At 40.3% G+C, this 19631-nt stretch overlaps 1 protein-coding gene across 1 annotated transcript; it reads right to left on the minus strand.

Annotated features, from left to right (window-relative positions):
• Positions 1-18441: 18441 nt before the first annotated feature.
• Positions 18442-19381, minus strand: LOC102266820 (olfactory receptor 9G4). Its single transcript, XM_005909409.3, is given in 2 exon segments — positions 18442-19200; positions 19202-19381. Coding segments are annotated over 2 exon segments (939 nt in total).
• Between the last annotated feature and the right edge of the window lie 250 nt (positions 19382-19631).

Here is a 19631-nt window from a genome sequence, read left to right on the forward strand (position 1 = left end):
AACTGTTGCTTCTTGATCTGCATACAGATTTCTCAGGAGGCAGGTAAGCTGATCTTCTATTCCTATCTCTTGAAGAATTTTCCATAGTTTGCTGTGATCCACACAGTTAAAGGCTTTGGCATAGTCAATAAAGCAAAAAAATAGATGTTTTTCTGGAACTCTCTTGTTTTTTTGATGAGCCAACAGATGTTGGCAATTTGATCTCTGGTTCCTCTGCCTTTTCTGCAACCAGCTTGAACATCTGGAAGTTCACGGTTCATGTACTGGCTTGGAGAATCTTGAGCACTACCTTGCTAGCATGTGAAAGTGAAAGTGAAGTCGCTCAGTTGTGTCCCACCCTTTGCAACCCCATAGACTGTAGCCACCAGCCTCCTCCGTCCATGGAATTTTCCAGCCGAGAATACTGGAGTGGGTTGCCATTTCCTGCTCCAGGGAATCTTCCTGACCCAGGGATCGAGCCCGGGTTTCCTGCATTGCAGGCAGATGCTTTACCTCGGAGCCACCTGGAAAGTTCATGCTAGTGTGTGTTCAGTTCAGTTCAGTAGCTCAGTCGTGTCTGACTCTTTGCGACCCCATGAATCCTAGCACATCAGGCCTCCCTGTCCGTCACCAACTCCCGGAGTTCACTCAGACTCACATCCACTGTGTCAGTGATGCCATCCAGCCATCTCATGCTCTGTCGTCCCCTTCTCCTCCTGCCCCAAATCCCTCCCAGCATCAGAGTCTTTTTCAATGAGTCAACTCTTCACATGAGGTGGCCAAAGTACTGGAGTTTCAGCTTTAGCATCATTCCTTCCAAAGAAATCCAAGGGCTGATCTCCTTCAGAATGGATTGGTTGGATCTCCTTGCAGTCCAAGGGACTCTCAAGAGTCTTCTCCAACACCACAGTTCAAAAGCATTAATTCTTCTGCACTCAGCTTTCTTCACGGTCCAACTCTCACATCTATACATGACCACAGGAAAAACCATAGCTTTGACTATACAGACCTTTGTTGGCAAAGCAATGTCTCTGATTTTCAATATGCTATCTAGGTTGGTCATAACTTTCCTTCCAAGGAGTAAGCGTCTTTTAATTTCATGGCTGCAGTCACCATCTGTAGTGATTTTGGAGCCCCAAAAAATAAAGTCTGACACTGTTTCCACTGTTTCCCCATCTATTTCCCATGAAGTGATGGGACCAGATGCCATGATCTTGGTTTTCTGAATGTTGAGTTTTAAGCCAACTTTTTCACTCTCCTCTTTCACCTTCATCAAGAGACTTTTTAGTTCCTCTTCACTTTCTGCCATAAGGGTGGTGTCATCTGCATATCTGAGGTTATTGATATTTCTCCCAGCAATCTTGATTCTAGCTTGTGCTTTTTCCAGCCCGGTGTTTCTTGTGATGTACTCTGCATATGAGTTAAATAAGCAGGGTAACAATATACAGCATTGATGTACTCCTTTTCCTATTTGGAATCAGTATGTTGTTCCATGTCCAGTTCTTACTGTTGCTTCCTGACCTGTATACAGATTTCTCAAGAGGCAGGTCAGGTGGTCTGGTATTCCCATCTCTTTCAGAATTGTCCATAGTTTATTGTGATCCACACAGGCAAAGGCTTTGGCATAGTCAATAAAGCAGAAATAGATGTTTTTCTGGAACTCTCTTGCTTTTTTGATGATCCAGTGAATGTTGGCAATTTGGTCTCTGGTTCCTCTGCCTTTTCTAAAACCAGGTTGAACATCAGGAGGTTCATGCTTCATGTATTGCTGAAGCCTGGCTTGGAGAATTTTGAGCATTACTTTACTAGCGTGTGAGATGAGTGCAATTGTGTGGTAGTTTGAGCATTCTTTGGCATTTCCTTTCTTTGGGATTGGAATGAAAACTGACCTTTTCCAGTCCTGTGGCCACTGCTGAGTTTTCCAAATTTCCTGGCATATTGAGTGCAGCATTTTCACAGCATCATCTTTCAGGATTTGAAATAGCTCAACTGAAATTCCATCATCTCCACTAGCTTTGTTCGTAGTGATGCTTTCTAAGGCCCACTTGACTTCACATTCCAGGATATCTGGCTCTAGGTCAGAGATCACACCATTGTGATTATATGGGTTGTGAAGATCTTTTTTGTACATTTCTTCTATGTATTCTTGCCACCTCTTCTTAATATCTTCTGTTTCTGTTAGGTCCATACCATTTCTGTCCTTTATGTGGCCATCTTTGCATGAAATGTTCCCTCGGTATCTCTACTTTTCATGAAGAGATCTCTAATCTTTCCCATTCTATTGTTTTCCTCTATTTCTTTGCACTGGTTACTGAGGAAGGCTTTCTTATCTCTCCTTGCTATTTTTTGGATCTCTGCATTCAAATAGGATTATCTTTCCTTTCCTCCTTTGCCTTTAGTGTCTCTTCTTTTCGGAGCTATTTGTAAGGCCTCCTCTGACAACCATCTTGCCTTTTTGCATTTCTTTTTCTTGGAGATGGTCTTGATCCCTGCCTCCTGTGTAATGTCATGAACCTCTCTCCATAGTTCTTCAGGCACTCTGTCTATCAAATCTAATTCATTGAGTCTATTTGTCACTTCCACCATATAATCATAAGGGATTTGATTTAGGTTATACCTGAATGGTCTAGTGATTTTCCTTACTCTCCAAGGGCAAAGATCAAGCCCCAGCAAGATGGTAGCAGGGGCAAAATTGTGTTTAGAATCAAACCCCATACCTGCCAGAGACACTCAATGGGCTCAAACATATCTTGTGCACACCAGTACCCAGAGATCCCACAGATACTGAGACAGAACTGTGTTTGAGTGTCTCCTGTGGAGGTACAGGTCAGCAGTGTACTGCCACAGTGGCAGGGGTTCTGGGTATGGCATAAGCCCTCCTGGAGGAGGTCGCCATTAATGCCACCATAGAGCCGCAAGAACTTACACAGGATTTGGAAACAGACTCTGGGAGGACACAAACAGAACCTTGTGAACCAGGATCCAGGGGAAAGGAGAAGTGAACCCAAAGACTGACCCAGACTTGCCGGTGAGTGTCCAGTTGTCTCTGGTGGAGCTGTGGGTTGGTGGTGGTACTGCAGGGTTGGGGGCAATGAGTGTAACAGTTCGTCCATGGGACCTTTTGAAGGAGGTCACAATTATCTTCATTATGCCCACCATAATTTGGCCTCAGGTCAAATAACAAGAAGGGAACACAGCCCCTCCCTTCAATAGAAAATCAGATTAAAGATTTACTGAACATGACCCTGATGGGAACAAGACCCAGTGTTCTCTCTCCCATCAGGAAGTTTCCATAAGCCTCTTATCTTTCTCCATCAGAGGGCAGACAGACTGAACACCGCAATCACAGAAAACTAACCAATCTGATCACATGGACTACAGCCTTGTCTAACTCAATGAAACTTTGAGCCATGCCGTGTAGGGTCACCCAAGATGGGTGGGTCATGGTGGAGAGTTCTGACAAAATGTGGTCCACTGGAGAAGGGAAAGACACTCAAGTATTCTTGCCTTGAGAACCCCATGAATAGCATAGTCTATATTTACCTTTTGCCAAACCATCTGTTGGTGATGGTGACCTCAAAAGCAGAAAAGAACCAGACCTGAGAGTCACTGATTATTAGGAAGATGATGCTTCCCAAGAACTTGAACTGCAATGTAGTCTAGCCTATCCCCAACTCCAAAGGTTTTGGTCATTTATTTAAAAATCAAACAAATACATATGGAAACCCCAACAACTAAATAGGCATTGCAATTGCTTACAATTAAAAATGAACAAACACACAGTTCCTGCTTTTAAGAAAGATCATTTAATCATGGAAAATGTAATTCCAAGCAAGTTATTAGAATACAATATCTCTTCCACAGAAGTATAATAACAAACAAGCAAGAAAAGACTGTTAGAGAATTTTATCATGTGTACTTTTGTCAAATGAAAAAAAAAAAAAAAAAAAAAAAGGAAAAATTAGCACCAAGTTTGATATCTTTATTCAAAGGAAAACAATGCATGAATGGTGGACTACAGTGCCTCACAGGCAGTGCAAACTCTTTCTTACGGATTTTGGATAACAGCAAATTTTATAGAGTATTAGAAGCAGCAAGCTCCAGCAGTTAGTGATGGGCAGGGAAGCCTGTTGTGCAGCTGTCCATGGGGTCTCAAAGAGTCAGACACAGTTGAGCAACTGAACTGACTGAGAAGCAGCAATGCAGAAAGAGGGCATGATTGGTGGGGTTTTCATATTTGACCTTGATGGGTCTAAGGGCAGGCTTCTCCAAGACGTGGCCCTCTGGCATGTAGATTATTTTGAGCTGTAACCTATCAAGACTTAAAGAGTCAGACTGGTGAATATATGATTTGGTGTTTTTATAAAATGTTTTAAAGTTTCCACCAAATTTATTTATTCACTCTTTAAAAGATTTTGTAGTTTCTTGTGTAAAACTACAGAAGAGATACTTTCATTACCAACTAGTACTTTAAAGTATATTGTCTTTAAGTCTTTCCTAGTCTTTCGAGGTAAAATTACTATATAAATACACGTTCCTGGTTAGAAGAGAAAATGAAACTGAGAGTCTTTGTGTCTTGTTTATTGGATAAGTTCACAGTTTATACAATTCCTAGTAATTTCTCCAAGTCTTTTAATTACCTTTTTCCTGCCTTTATCAGAGGACTGGCCACAGCAGGGAATGGAGGACTAAGGATTTCAGAGAAATTCAAGTTAAGAGGAAACTTTTCCTTCATTTTAATCCATTCTCTGATCAACTTCCAGAGTAAACCTTGAAAATGTAAATCTGATCATGTTACATCCTCATGATGGTATTGTTTCCATTTCTGTTGTTTTCAAGTCCAAACACCTTATATGGCTTCCAGTAAGCTTGATGAGCTGATAACATTCATGGTTCATTTCTGGATGCTCTCTCCAAACCATCTTAAGTTAATCACTCTCAGCTTCTGTGCTCATCAGGCTCTCTCTTACATTACAGCTCACAGTTGAATTGACCTTTGGGGACTGGTAGATCAGATATACAAAGCTTCTGGTCAAGTGGAACATTTACCTGAACATAAAAGTTCGGTTTTACTGACAGGCACCCAAGGCAAAAGAGATTCCATCTTGGGACTAATAATTTATTTCAAGTCTTTCCATTCAATTTTTCTGGGAAGCAAAAATTCTTAAAAAAAAAAAAAAAAAGAAATCCATTTAAAAAGTTAAGAGGCAAGATTGTTATTTCATGAGAAGAAAGTTGGATTTGAAGATTATGAAGTAAAAGGTTAAAGGGGACTTTCATCATTTTTCATCTTTATATTTCAGCATGACTTAACTCCTTTTAACTTCCCTGGTGGCTCAGATGGTAAAGTGTCTGCCTACAATGTGGAAGATCCAGGTTCGATCCCTGGGTAGGGAAGATTCCTTGGAGAAGGAAATGTCAACCCACTCCAGTACTCTTCCCTGGAAAATCCCATGGATGGAGGAGCCTGATGGGCTACAGTCCAAGGGGTCTCAAAAAGTCAGACACGACTGAGCTACTTCACTTTCTTTATAACTCCTTTTAGTAGCAAGCAGGCATGAATTAATATATTACCTATGCCAATGAAAAATTAGTCAATCTGAGAAAGAAAAGAAAAATTTTATTCAAGCCAAATTGAGAATTATAACATCTCAGAAAACTCTGAGAAGCCTTCTGCACTTTAGAAGTCGTTATTGTTGTGTGTTGTTCAGTTGCTAAGTTATGTTTGACTCTTTGCAACCCCATTAACTGCAGCAAGAAGTCAAGGGACAGTTATAAAGGTTTTTTGAGACAGAGGGATGTACATTAAATGATGGATTATTGACAGGCTGAAAAAAGTGAAAGTCACTCAGTCATGTCTGACTCTTTGCGACCCCATGGACTATACAGTCCATGGGATTCTCCGGGCCAGAATACTGGAGTGGGTAGCCTGTCCCTTCTCCAGGGGATCTTCCCAACACAGGGACTGAGGCCAGGTCTCCTGCGTTGCAGGCAGATTCTTTACCAACTGAGCAATCAGGGAAGCCCATCGACAGGTTACACAATCCAAATCTAAATATGCCATGGCTCCTTACAGGATCAAGAAGCAAAGTTTTCTTTTAAGGAGCTATTGACACTGGGAGAGGGTTGGTCTTTATGGTTGAGAGTGCATTTCTGTTGATGGGTTGATGCGTATTGCTGATGCACAATGCACAATGCACAGCACAGAGGAGCAAGGAGAACAAAGGACATCAAAACTCTTTTATTATCTCTAAATTTTTCTGGTGTCATCATAAAATATGAATTTTATTTCACTTCTATGTAATAGAACTTTAAAAAGATTTAATGTGGTTTTGCCAGTGTTTATAAATATATTGTATATAAATATTGACATTTTTATAATATACTTAAAACTTTTGCATTTTTATATTACCATTTATCCATATGTGGACAGCCAAGCAATATATTCCAAAGTGAGCTTAGTAGGGAAAGTTACCTTTCTTGAAGAATTTTTACCAAATGTGTGTGAAAGCAACACCATCTGTTTATAAAGGTATGTGCTCAACAAGAAGCACCTTCCAGGGACTTCCCTGATTTCCCAGTGGTTAAGACTTCATCTTCCAATGCAAGGGGTGTGGGTTCAATCTCTGATGAGAAAGCTAAAACCCCACACACCTCATGGCGAAAAAAAAAAAAAACAAAACATAAAATAGAAGCAATATTGCAACAAGTTCAATAAAGACGTTAAAAAGAGTCCACATCCAAAGAAAACAAGCTCCTTAAAAAAGAAAGAAAAGAGGACAAAGTAAAGGTAAAGGAGATCAAGTGTCATTATTTCCTGAGTGCTCAACACTATTTCCTTCCCTTTAAAGCTTCATCAGGAAGTACCAGAAAACACTGACTCTCTGTAAAAATAAGTAACTAAAGGGTAAAATTCCTATGCTACTTTATTGTGATTTCTAAAATCCCACAAAAATGCAATTATCTTCTTTTTTCTTTAATGGAAGGTCTTTGGGGAAGGGTCATGAGTTAATGGATTATCACAATGCTTAATATTCCCTTTCAGTGTGATAGCTATTGGAGTTTTTCTCCTTCATTTCTCCCTCTTGTCTTTCTTTTTGTCCTTTTTCTATGAACAGATATCACGGTACCCTAGAATCTATCAGGGGGACCAGGTTCTTGACAAAATTGTGCTTTTACCTATGTGACTTTGAGCACATCAGGTTTCCATTATAGTTGCTAGTTCCTTCATCTGACAAGGAACGGAGCCCATTCACCTCTAAGGTGGTTTTTATATATATAACATCTCTGTAAGTAAACAAATATGTGTATACATGTGCCTTGACCCTCAGCAATCAGTAGCTAACTCTTCAGAGAAACTATGACAGAAAAATATTCACTTAAACATTTCTTTCTAGTGTGAGACTGACAGCTATGCACTGCAACCTAGCTTCTAATGTTCTGGAGTCCAAACCCACAGCAGCTTCTCTTGCCATCACCCATAGCATACTGATGGTAGCTCCTGCCGAGCTTTACAAGGGTGCTAATGACTCCCTAAACAATGTGTTTCTTCAGTTCAGTTCAGTTCAGTCGTTCAGACGTGTCTGACTCTTTGCAACCCCATGGACTGCAGCACGCCAGGCATCCCTGTCATCAACAACTCCCGGAGTTTACTCAAGTGCGTGTCCATTGAGTCGGTGGTGCCATCCAACCATCTAATGCTCTGTCATCCCCTTCTCCTCCTGCCTTCAAGCATTCCCAGCATCAGGATCTTTTCAAATGAGTCAGTTCTTCTCATCAGGTGACCAAAGTATTGGAGTTTCAGCTTCAGCATCAGACCTTCCAATGAATACCTTGGAAAAGTGAATGTTTTGGAGCCCTTGGAGAAGCCAGGTGAGAGGTGGGGAGGGTGACCTTTAGGCAGCAGTGGAGTAGATTACACCTAATAGGTTATTTAAAATAATTTTGTCATCCATCTTCAATACCATGCCAGGTTGGTCTGACATTCTGATTTCAAATCCCAAACCCTTGCTTAGTGTTCCTGTGTCAATACAGTTAGCCACACTAAACTTAGAGTTCCATTGTCCTTGGCCTCATTCTCTCGGAATCCATTCCTATATATATTCTCCAGATTCTTGCCAACCTTGATTGGTGATGTCCTGAAATTATTAGCGATTGGATTTGGCGTTTCACCATCTGGGCTATTTGGGTTTTGAAGTATCACACCAAACACAGAGGAAAGGAAGGATGATGGGGCTGAGTGTAAGGGAGACTTGTTTCTGCATGTGTTCAACCCTCCAGGTACAGACAATAATGAGACAGTGCTATGAAAGTTCTTATTCCCTAGATAAAAGGGGAAACTATTGGTTTTTTGAATGAAACTTAAGGACTTGAGATGAGAATTCTCAGATTTTTACCTTTCTGCCCAAATGCCCCTATTCTCTGGCTCAGAACCTCACTCCTTTCTGCTCATATTTTTCAGTTCAGTTCAGTTCAGTCGCTCAATCGAGTCCAACTCTTTGCAACCCCAAGAATCACAGCATGCCAGGCCTCCTTGTCCACCACCAACTCCCGGGGTTCACTAAGACTCACATCCATTGTGTCAGTGATGCCAGCCAGCCATCTCATCCTCTGTCGTCCCCCTCTCCTCTTGCCCCCAATCCCTCCCAGCATCAGAGTCTTTTCCAATGAGTCAACACTTCGCATGTGGTGGCCAAATTACTGGAGTTTCAGCTTTAGCATCATTCCTTCCAAAGAAATCCCAGGGCTGATCTTCTTCAAAATGGACTGGTTGAATCTCCTTGCAGTCCAAGGGACTCTCAAGAGTCTTCTCCAACACCACAGTTCAAAAGCATCAATTCTTCGGCACTCAGCTTTCTTCACAGTCCAACTCTCACATCTATACATGACCACTGGAAAAACTATAGCCTTGACTAGATGAACCTTTGTTGGCAAAGTAATGTCTTTGCTTTTCAATATGCTATCTAGGTTGTTCATAACTTTCCTTCCAAGGAGTAAGCGTCTTTTAATTTCTTGGCTGCAGTCACCATCTGCAGGGATTTTGGAGCACAGAAAAATAAAGTCTGACACTGTTTCCACTGTTTCCCCATCTATTTCCCGTGAAGTGCTGGGACCGGATGCCATGATCTTCGTTTTCTGAATGTTGAGCTTTAAGCCAACTTTTTCACTCTCCCCTTTCACTTTCAACAAGAGGCTTTTTAGTTCCTCTTCACTTTCTGCCATAAGGGCAGTGTCATCTGCATATCTGAGGTTATTGATATTTCTCCCAGCAATCTTGATTCCAGCTTGTGCTTCTTCCAGCCCAGCGTTTCTCATGATGTACTCCGCATATAAGTTAAATAAGCAGGGTGACGATATACAGCCTTAACATACTCCTTTTCCTATTTGGAACCAGTCTGTTGTTCCATGTCCAATTCTAACTGTTGCTTCCTGACCTGCATACAGATTTCTCAAGAGGCAGGTCAGGTGGTCTGGTATTCACATCTCTTTCAGAATTTTCCACAGTTTATTGTGATCCACACAGGCAAAGGCTTTGGCATAGTCAATACAGCAGAAATAAGATGTTTTTCTGGAAATCTCTTGCTTTTTCATTGATCCAGCAGATATTGGAAATTTGATCTCTGGTTCCTCTGCATTTTCTAAAACCAGCTTAAACATCAGGAAGTTCACGCTCCACGTATTGCTCAAGCCTGGCTTGGAGAATTTTGAGCATTACTTTACTAGCCTGTGAGATGAGTGCAATTGTGCGGTAGTTTGAGCATTCTTTGGCATGGCCTTTCTTTGGGATTGGAATGAAAACTGACCTTTTCCAGTCCTGTGGCCTCTGCTGAGTTTTCCAAATTTGCTGGCATACTGAGTGTAGCACTTTCACAGCATCATCTTTCAGGATTTGAAATAACTCAACTGGAATTCCATCATCTCCACTAGCTTTGTTCGTAGTGATACTTTCTAAGGTCCACTTGACTTCACATTCCAGGATGTCTGGCTCTAGGTCAGTGATCACCCCATCATGATTATCTGGGTCGTGAAGATCTTTTTTGTACAGTTATTCTATGTATTCTTGCCACCTCTTCTTAATATCTTCTGCATCTGTTAGGTCCATGCCATTTCTGTCCTTTATCGAGCCCATCTTTGCATGAAATGTTCCCTTGGTATCTCTAATCTTCTTGAAGAGATCTCTAGTCTTTCCCATTCTGTTGTTTTCCTCTATTTCTTTGCATTGATCACTGAGGAAGGCTTTCTTATCTCTTCTTGCTATTTTTTGGAACTATACATTCAGATGCTTATATGTTTCCTTTGCTTTTTTTATTTTTAATTTTATTTTATTTTTTAAATTTACAATATTGTATTGGTTTTGCCATATATCAAAATGAATCCGCCACAGGTATACATGTGTTCCCCATCCTGAACCCTTCTCCCTCCTCCCTCCCCATAACATCCCTCTGGGTCTTCCCACTGCACCAGCCCCAAGCATCCACTATCATGCATCAAACCTGGACTGGTGACTCATTTCCTATATGATATTATACATGTTTCAATGCCATTCTCCCAAATCACCCATCCTCTCCCACTCCCACAGAGTCCAAAAGACTGTTCTATACATCAGTGTCTCTTTTGCTGTCTCGTATACAGGGGTTTTGTTACCATCTTTCTAAATTCCATATATATGCGTTAGTATACTGTATTGGTGTTTTTCTTTCTGGCTTACTTCACTCTGTATAATAGACTGCAGTTTCATCCACCTCATTAGAACTGATTCAAATGCATTCTTTTTAATGGCTGAGTAATACTCCATTGTGGATATGTACCACTGCTTTCTTATCCATTCGTCTGCTGATGGACATCTAGGTTGCTTCCATGTCCTGGCTATTATAAACAGTGCTGCGATGAACATTGGGGTACACGTGTCTCTTTCCCTTCTGGTTTCCTCAGTGTGTATGCCCAGCAGTGGGATTGCTGGATCATAAGACAGTTCTATTTCCAGTTTTTTAAGGAATCTCCACACTGTTCTCCATAGTGGCTGTACTAGTTTGCATTCCCACCAACAGTGTAAGAGGGTTCCCTTTTCTCCACACCCTTTCTAGCATTTATTGCTTATAGACTTTTGGATCGCAGCCATTCTGACTGGCATGAAATGGTACTTCATTGTGGTTTTGATTTGCATTTCTCTGATAATGAGTGACGTTGAGCATCTTTTCATGTGTTTGTTAGCCATCTGTATGTCTTCTTTGGAGAAATGTCTATTTAGTTCTTTGGCCCATTTTTTGATTGGGTCATTTATTTTTCTGGAATTGAGCTGTAGGAGTTGCTTGTATATTTTTGAGATTAGTTGTTTGTCAGTTGCTTCCTTTGCTATTATTTTCTCGAATTCTGAAGTCTGTCTTTTCACCTTGCTTATAGTTTCCTTAGTTGTGCAGAAGCTTTTAAGTTTCATTAGGTCCCATTTGTTTATTTTTGCTTTTATTTCCAATATTCTGGAAGGGGGGTCATAGAGGATCCTGCTGTGATGTATGTCAGAGAGTGTTTTGCCTATGTTCTCCTCTAGGAGTTTTATAGTTTCTGATCTTACATTTAGGTCTTTAATCCATTTTGAGTTTATTTTTGTGTATGGTGTTAGAAAGTGTTCTAGTTTCATTCTTTTACATGTGGTTGACCAGTTTTCCCAGCACCACTTGTTAAAGAGATTGTCTTTAATCCATTGTATATTCTTGACTCCTTTGTCAAAGATAAGGTGTCCATATGTGCATGGATTTATCTCTGGGCTTTCTATTTTGTTCCATTGATCTATATTTCTGTCTTTGTGCCAGTACCATACTGGCTTGATGACTGTGGCTTTGTAGTAGAGCCTGAAGTCAGGCAGGTTGATTCCTCCAGTTCCATTCTTCTTTCTCAAGATTGCTTTGGCTATTCGAGGTTTTCTGTATTTTCACATAAACTGTGAAATTATTTGTTCTAGCTCTGTGAAGAATACCATTGGTAGCTTGATAGGGATTGCATTGAATCTATAAATTGCTTTGGGTAGTATACTCATTTTCACTATATTGATTCTTTCAATCCATGAACATGGTATATTTCTCCATCTATTAGTGTCCTCTTTGATTTCTTTCACCAGTGTTTTATAGTTTTCTATATATAGGTCATTAGTTTCTTTAGGTATATATATTCCTAAGTACTTTATTCTTTTCACTGCAATGGTGAATGGAATTGTTTCCTTAATTTCTCTTTCTATTTTCTCATTATTAGTGTATAGGAATGCAAGGGATTTCTGTGTGTTGATTTTATGTCCTGAAACTTTACTATATTCATTGATTAGTTCTAGTAATTTTCTGGTGGAGTCTTTAGGGTTTTCTATGTAGAGGATCATGTCATCTGCAAACAGTGAGACTTTTACTTGTTCTTTTCCAATTTGATTCCTTTTATTTCTTTTTCTGCTCTGATTGCTGTGGCCAAAACTTCCAAAACTATGTTGACTAGTAGTGGTGAAAGTGGGCACCCTTGTCTTGTTCCTGACTTTAGAGGAAATGCTTTCAATTTTTCACCATTGAGGATAATGTTTGCTGTGGATTTGTCATATATAGCTTTTATTATGTTGAGGTATGTTCCTTCTATTCCTGCTTTCTGGAGAGTTTTTATCATACATGGATGTTGAATTTTGTCAAAGGCTTTCTCTGCATCTATTGAGATAATCATATGGTTTTTATTTTTCAATTTGTTAATGTGGTGTATTACATTGATTGATTAGCGGATATTGAAGAATCCTTGCATCTCTGGGATAAAGCCCATTGGTCATGGTGTATGATCTTTTTAATGTGTTGTTGGATTCTGATTGCTAGAATTCTGTTAAGGATTTTTGCATCTATGTTCTTCAGTGATATTGGCCTGTAGTTTTCTTTTTTTGTGGCATCTTTGTCAGGATTTGGTATTAGGGTGATGGTGGCCTCATAGAATGAGTTTGGAAGTTTACCACCCTCTGAAATTTTCTGGAAGGTTTTGAGTAGGATAAGTATTAGCTCTTCTCTAAATTTTTGTAGAATTCAGCTGTGAAGCCCTCTGGACCTGGGCTTTTGTTTGCTAGAAGATTTCTGATTACAGTTTCAATTTCTGTGCTTGTGATGGGTCTGTTAGGATTTTCTATTTCTTCCTGGTCCCGTTTTGGAAAGTTGTACTTTTCTAAGAATTTGTCCATTTCTTCCACGTTGTCCATTTTATTGCCATATAATTGCTGGTAGTAGTCTCTTATGATCCTTTGTATTTCTGTGTTGTCTGTTGTGATCTCTCCATTTTCATTTCTAATTTTATTGATTTGATTTTTCTCCCTTTGTTTCTTGATGAGTCTGGCTAATGGTTTGTCAATTTTATTTATCCTTTCAAAGAACCAGCTTTTGGCTTTGTTGATTTTTGCTATGGTTTCTTTTGCATTTATTTCTGCCCTAATTTTTAAGATTTCTTTCCTTCTACTAACCCTGGGGTTCTTCATTTCTTCCTTTTCTAGTTGCTTTAGGTGTAGAGTTAAGTTATTTATTTGACTTTTTTCTTGTTTCTTGAGGTATGCCTGTATTGCTATGAACTTTCCCCTTAGGACTGTCTCCTTTGCTTTTTGCTTCTCTTCTTTTCACAGCTATTTTAAGGCCTCCACAGACACCCATTTTGCTTTTTTGCATTTCTTTCCCATGGGGATGGTCTTGATCCCTGTCTCCTGTACAACGTCATGAATCTCATTCCATAGTTCATCAGGCACTCTATCTATCAGATCTAGGCCCTTAAATCTTTTTCTCACTTCCACTGTATAATCATAAGGGATTTGATTTAGGTCATACCTGAATGGTATGTCTAGTAGTATGTCTAGTAGGTCTAGTGATTTTCCCTACTTTCTTTACTTTAATCATATTCTTATCTTTCCTTAAATACCAAACAAGTTTATTTAGGGAGGTAACTCTGCACTGCTACAATAGGGTCATAGCATCTGTCCTCAAATATAGTTTCCCAAGGACCAGAGGAAGTGAGAGACTTCTTCAAATACATAGTTTAAGCTTGATGCCACCTGTTTGTTTTATCAATTGGTTAGTCTCTGGTTTAAACTGCAGCAGAAGCCAACTCCCACCATGATGTTCATAATCTCCATCTGCATGCTTCTCTGCTACAGGAAGCGATCCCTTGGTGCTTTGTTTCCACCTAGCTTTCACTCCACGATGCCACTGGTGATCATTTAAGTAAGTCTGATACTACTACAGGGGCATCTCAGGTGGGCTAGTGGAAAAGAACCCACCTGCCAGTGCAGGAGACGTAAGAGACATGGGTTTGATCCCTGGGTCAGGAAGATCCACTGGAGAAGGGCACGGTAAGCCACTCCAAGATGCTATATATTATCACTGTGCCATTTCCCACCAGGATGAGTTTAAATGTCTAATCTTCAAATAAGTGAACAATTCAATTATATTTGAATGTTTGTCTCCTGAGACTGCTCTAACACCAATATCAGTTATGAACCTGGCAGGTAGCGGAAGGCCACACAAACTGGTTAATTCAGTGAGGGTTTAATAAAGGTATTAATACAAAGTATTCAAAAGCAGGGACATTACTTTGCCAACAAAGGTCCGTCTAGTCAATGCTATGGTTTTTCCAGTAGTCATGTATGGATGTGAGAGTTGGACTGTGAAGAAAGCTGAGCACGAAAGAATTGATTCTTTTGAACTGTGGTGTTGGAGAAGACTCTTGAGAGTCCCTTGGACTGCAGGGAGATCCAACCAGTCCATTCTAAAGGAGATCAGCCCTGGGTGTTCTTTGGAAGGAATGATGCTAAAGCTGAAACTCCAGTACTTTGGCCACTTCATGCGAAGGCTGACTCATTGGAAAAGACCCTGATGCTGGGAGGGATTGGGGGCAGAAGGAGAAGGGGACAACAGAGGATGAGATGGCTGGATGGCATCACCGACTCAATGGACATGAGTTTGAGTGAACTTCATGAGTTGGTAATGGACAGGGAGGCCTGGTGTGCTGCAATTCCTGGGGTTGCAAAGAGTCAGACACGACTGAGCAACTGAACTGAACTAAATACAAAGGGATATCTAAGGCTTGCAGAATTTCCAGACTAGTGTGATAAATCTAGAACTAATAACTTCTGAGAGCTGTTACCTCCTCTGTTCCTAGAGGAATCAGTATAAGAAAAGAAAGAGGTTATGAGCACTGAACGGGAAGCTTTGAAATGGGCCATCCATCAGGATCTATGGTTTAGGTCCAGGGATGAAGCCAGCTATGACATTTTGCAAGAAAGAAGGCTGGGAAAAAATACTCTGACCCTACTCTTTTCCCTTCTAGTCACAACCACTGCTATGTTCTAAACACACTAAGTATGCAGAGAACAAATGAGCTGACTGATGCAGTTAGTACAGCTGAGCATCCTGTAGAAGAAATGAGATTAAAAGGATGGAGCATGGATTTGGAAGAACAGAGGAAATGTATTCAACATGTAACAAAGGCAGCAATAGAGACAAAGACATGGAGAACAGACTTGGGATAGAAGGCGTGGAAGGAGACCATGGGACGAATGGAAAGAGTAGCACAGGAACACGTACATTATCATATGTAAAACAGAACGTACTGTAAGACTCAGGGAGCCCAAACTGGGGCTCTGTGACAAACCTAGAGATGTGGGTTCAGGTGGGAAGTGGAAGGGAGGTTCAGGAGAGAGAGACACATATATATATATACCTATGGCTGATTCATATTGCTGTATGGCAGAAACCAGCACAATACTGGAAAGAAACTCTCCCTCAACTAAAAATAGATAAATTAAAATGTTTAAAAAATAATGTTAATCAACATGTGACTTTAATGTGCACATGATTTGAATAACATATGCATATATATGCATGTTCTGAATATATATATATATATATGGTATGCATATGTATACACATAAGTTTAATTTGGCTTCTACATAACTAAAGAAAAATGAGAATGAAAATTCTCACTAGGAAAACTTAGTCTTAAAAATAAATTTCTCCATCTTCAGTTCAGTCACTCAGTCATGTCCAACTGTTTGTGACTCCGTGGACTGCAGCACACCAGGCTTCTGTATCTATCACCAACTCCTGGAGCTTGCTCAAACTCTATGTAAAACTCATCCAGTCGGTGATGCCATCCAACCATCTCATCCTCTGTCGTCCCCTTTTCCATCTTGCTGCTGCTGCTGCTAAGTCGTTTCAGTCGTGTCCGATTCTGTGCAACCTCAGAGAAGGCAGCCCACCAGGCTCCCCCGTCCCTGGGATTCTCCAGGCAAGAACACTGGAGTGGGTTGCCATTTCCTTCTCCAAAGCGAAGTCGTTCAGTCGTGTCCAACTCTTCTCGACCCCATGGACTGCAGCCTACCAGGCTCCTCCGTCCATGGGATTTTTCAGGCAAGAATACTAGAGTGGGGTGCCATTGCCTTCTCCGCTTTTCCATCTTACTAATTCCCAATTTCTCAAAACACAGTTTTATTTAATTGCCATCAAATCCTAAGGGATTGTAGGAATCTACAATCCTGGGGGTGCAGAAACTGATTGAAATGATTCTGAGAAAGGCATTCTAGTCTTTCCCATTTTATTATTTTCCTCTATTTCTCTGCATCTATCACTGAGGAAGGCTTTCTTATCTCTCCTTGCTATTCTTTGGAACTCTGCATTCAAATGGGCAAATCTTTCCTTTTCTCCTTTGCCTTTAGCTTCTCTTCTTTTCTCAGTTATTTGTAAGGCCTCGTCAGACAACCATTTTGCTTTTGTGCATTTCTTTTTCTTGGGGGTGGTATTGATCACTGCCTCCTGTACAATGTCACGAATCTCCATCCATAGTTCTTCAGGCACTCTGTCCATCAGATCTAATCCCTTCAATCTATTTTGCACTGTCACTGCATAATCATAAGGGGTTTGATTTAGGTCAGACCTGAATGGTCTAGTTGTTTTCCTTAACTTTCTTCAATTTAAGTCTGAATTTGGCAATAAGGAGTTCATGATCTGAGCCACAGTCAGCTCCCAGTCTTGTTTTGTGGACTGTATAAAGCTTCTCCCTCTTTGACTGCAAATAATATAATCAGTCTGATTTTGGTATTGATCATATGGTGATGTCCATGTGTAGAGTTTTCTCTTGTGTTTTTGGAAGAGGGTGTTTGCTATGACCAGTGCGTTCTCTTGGAAAAACTCTATTAGCCTTTGCCTGCTTCATTCTGTACTCCAAGGCCAAATTTGCTTGCTACTCTAGGTATTTCTTGACTTCCTACTTTTGTGTTCCACTTCCCTAAAATGAAAAGGACATCTTTTTGGGGTGTTATTTCTAGAACATCTTCTAGGTCTTCGTAGAACCATTCAACTTTAGCTTCTTTAGCATTACTGGTCAGGGCATAGACTTGGATTACTGTGATATTGAATGGTTTGCCTTGGAAACAAACAGAGATCATTCTGTCATTTTTGAAATTGAATACAAATACTGCATTTCAGGCTCTTTTGTTGACTATGATGTCTACTCCATTTCTTTTAAGGGATTCGTGGCCACAGTAGTAGATAATGGTCATCTGAGTTAAATTCACCCATTCCAGTCCATTTTAGCTCACTGATTCCTAAAATGTCGATGATCACTTTTGTCATCTCCTGTTTGACCACTTCCAATTTGCCTTGATTCATGGACCTAGCATTTTGTCTACATCAATTTAATATTTTGCCAAATATTTGACCCTATATTAAATTAATGTAGAATACATCAATTTTACAAAGACATAAATTTACAATGATATTTTCTATGTACTCATTTAGAACTCTTGAATAAATATGGTGGAATTACTTCCTAAAATAAACGTGTATAAAATCTTGAGTCAATTTCCAAAAATTTAGCCACTCCAAATATTTTCCCCACAGAATGAAGTTTGTGCACTATGATTCAAAATCAAACTTTATACAAAAATCTATCACGTTCCTTTCTATCTCTAAGACTTTCCAAAGATAATCAGGCAGACAAATGCTATGGAAAATATAGTATTGCTAAGAAGCATAGTAAGTTTCCCATCGTGGCTCAGTGGTAAAGAATCCACTTGCAGTTTAGGAGACACGGGTCTGATGCCTGGGTCAGGAAGATCCCCTGCAGAAAGAAATGGTAAACCACTTTAACCTTCTTGTCTGGAGAAACTCAAAGACAGAGGAGCCTGATAGGCTACAGTTCATGGAGTTGCAACAGTCCAGCATGACTAAGCATCTAAATCACAACTACAGAATCAAGCATACTATAGTATCTTAAAACATCAAACACACTAATATTGTATGTTTAAAATAGTTTAATCACAAAAAGGGAGTAACAACAACAACATGGTTTAATCTGTGTTTCTTCTTTTAAGTATAACATGCTGCATTTACTTGAAATATGGTAATGTTTACAAATGTGTTAATAAGCCAATAACCTAGGAAATGTAATGAGAACATTCTGCAAAAAAGATCACCATCATCTCTGAGGTCTTATGGTCTTTGCCGCTTTCCAGAAGGCCTCTTTGACGTCTTTGTTTCTCAGGCTATAGATGAGAGGGTTGAGCAGTGGGTTGACCACAGTGTAGAACAGGGCAGCCACTTTGTCTCTCTTCAGGGAGTAGGTGGAGCTCGGCCTTGAGTACATGAAGAGCAAGGATCCATAGAAGAGCGTGACCGAGACCAGGTGTGAGGCACAGGTGGAGAAGGCTTTGCGCCTTCCTGAAGCCGTGCGGATCCTCAGAATAGCAAGAAGGATGCGGAAATAGGAAATGATTATGACAAGAATGCTCGAGAGGACCGTGAAACCCACGAGACCCAAGACGACCTCCTCATAGACCTTGGTGTCTGTACATGACATCTTCACCAGTGGTGGAGCATCACAGAAGAAGTGGTCGATGATATTTTTGCCACAGAAACTTAGGCGAAAAGTGTTGGCAGTATGTGCTATGGCATTCAAGAACCCTCCTATATAGGAGCCAGCAACAAGTCTGGTACAGAGAGAATGAGACATAGAACTTGAATAAAGTAGCGGGTTACAGATCGCCATATGGCGGTCATATGCCATGGCTGCTAGGAGAAAACACTCAGTGTAGGCCACAACACAAGAAAAGAATAGCTGGGCTCCACATTCAGCCAAGGAAAAGCGCTTGTCTTCTGAAATACAAGTAGCCAGGATTCTGGGAGTGTACACCGAGGTGTACCAGAAATCCAAGAAAGACAGATTGCCAATGAAAAAAATACATAGGTGTGTGCAGGTGGGAATCAATACGAATTAAGATAACCAAGGTCATGTTCCCTGACAAGGTTACCAAATAGACAGTCAGAAATACTCCAAATAGTATTAGTTGCCACTGGGGGTCTGTTGAGAGACCCAGTAAGATGAATTCAGTCAGGATGGTGTGATTTCCAACATCCATGTCCACTAGGAGAAAGCTTGATAAGATAACGAGAAAAAATTGCTGATTTTTCTTTTGGAATAAAGAAATAGAGGTATCAATTAACAACTGCTAGGAGGTGTATTAATCCCTTACACTGTCAGTAAAATACCGCATCTTCAGTCTGTCACTTGGGAAGACCACTAGAATTGGGGGAAATAACTGATTTTAGAATTAAGGCTTTCACTTGCTATTTGCTTAATGCAGGGTGGGTATCTGAGTCTCGTCAAAT

Source organism: Bos mutus, unplaced genomic scaffold (assembly GCF_027580195.1).
Source record: "Bos mutus isolate GX-2022 unplaced genomic scaffold, NWIPB_WYAK_1.1 CTG254, whole genome shotgun sequence".
NCBI classification, from domain to species: domain Eukaryota; kingdom Metazoa; phylum Chordata; class Mammalia; order Artiodactyla; family Bovidae; genus Bos; species Bos mutus.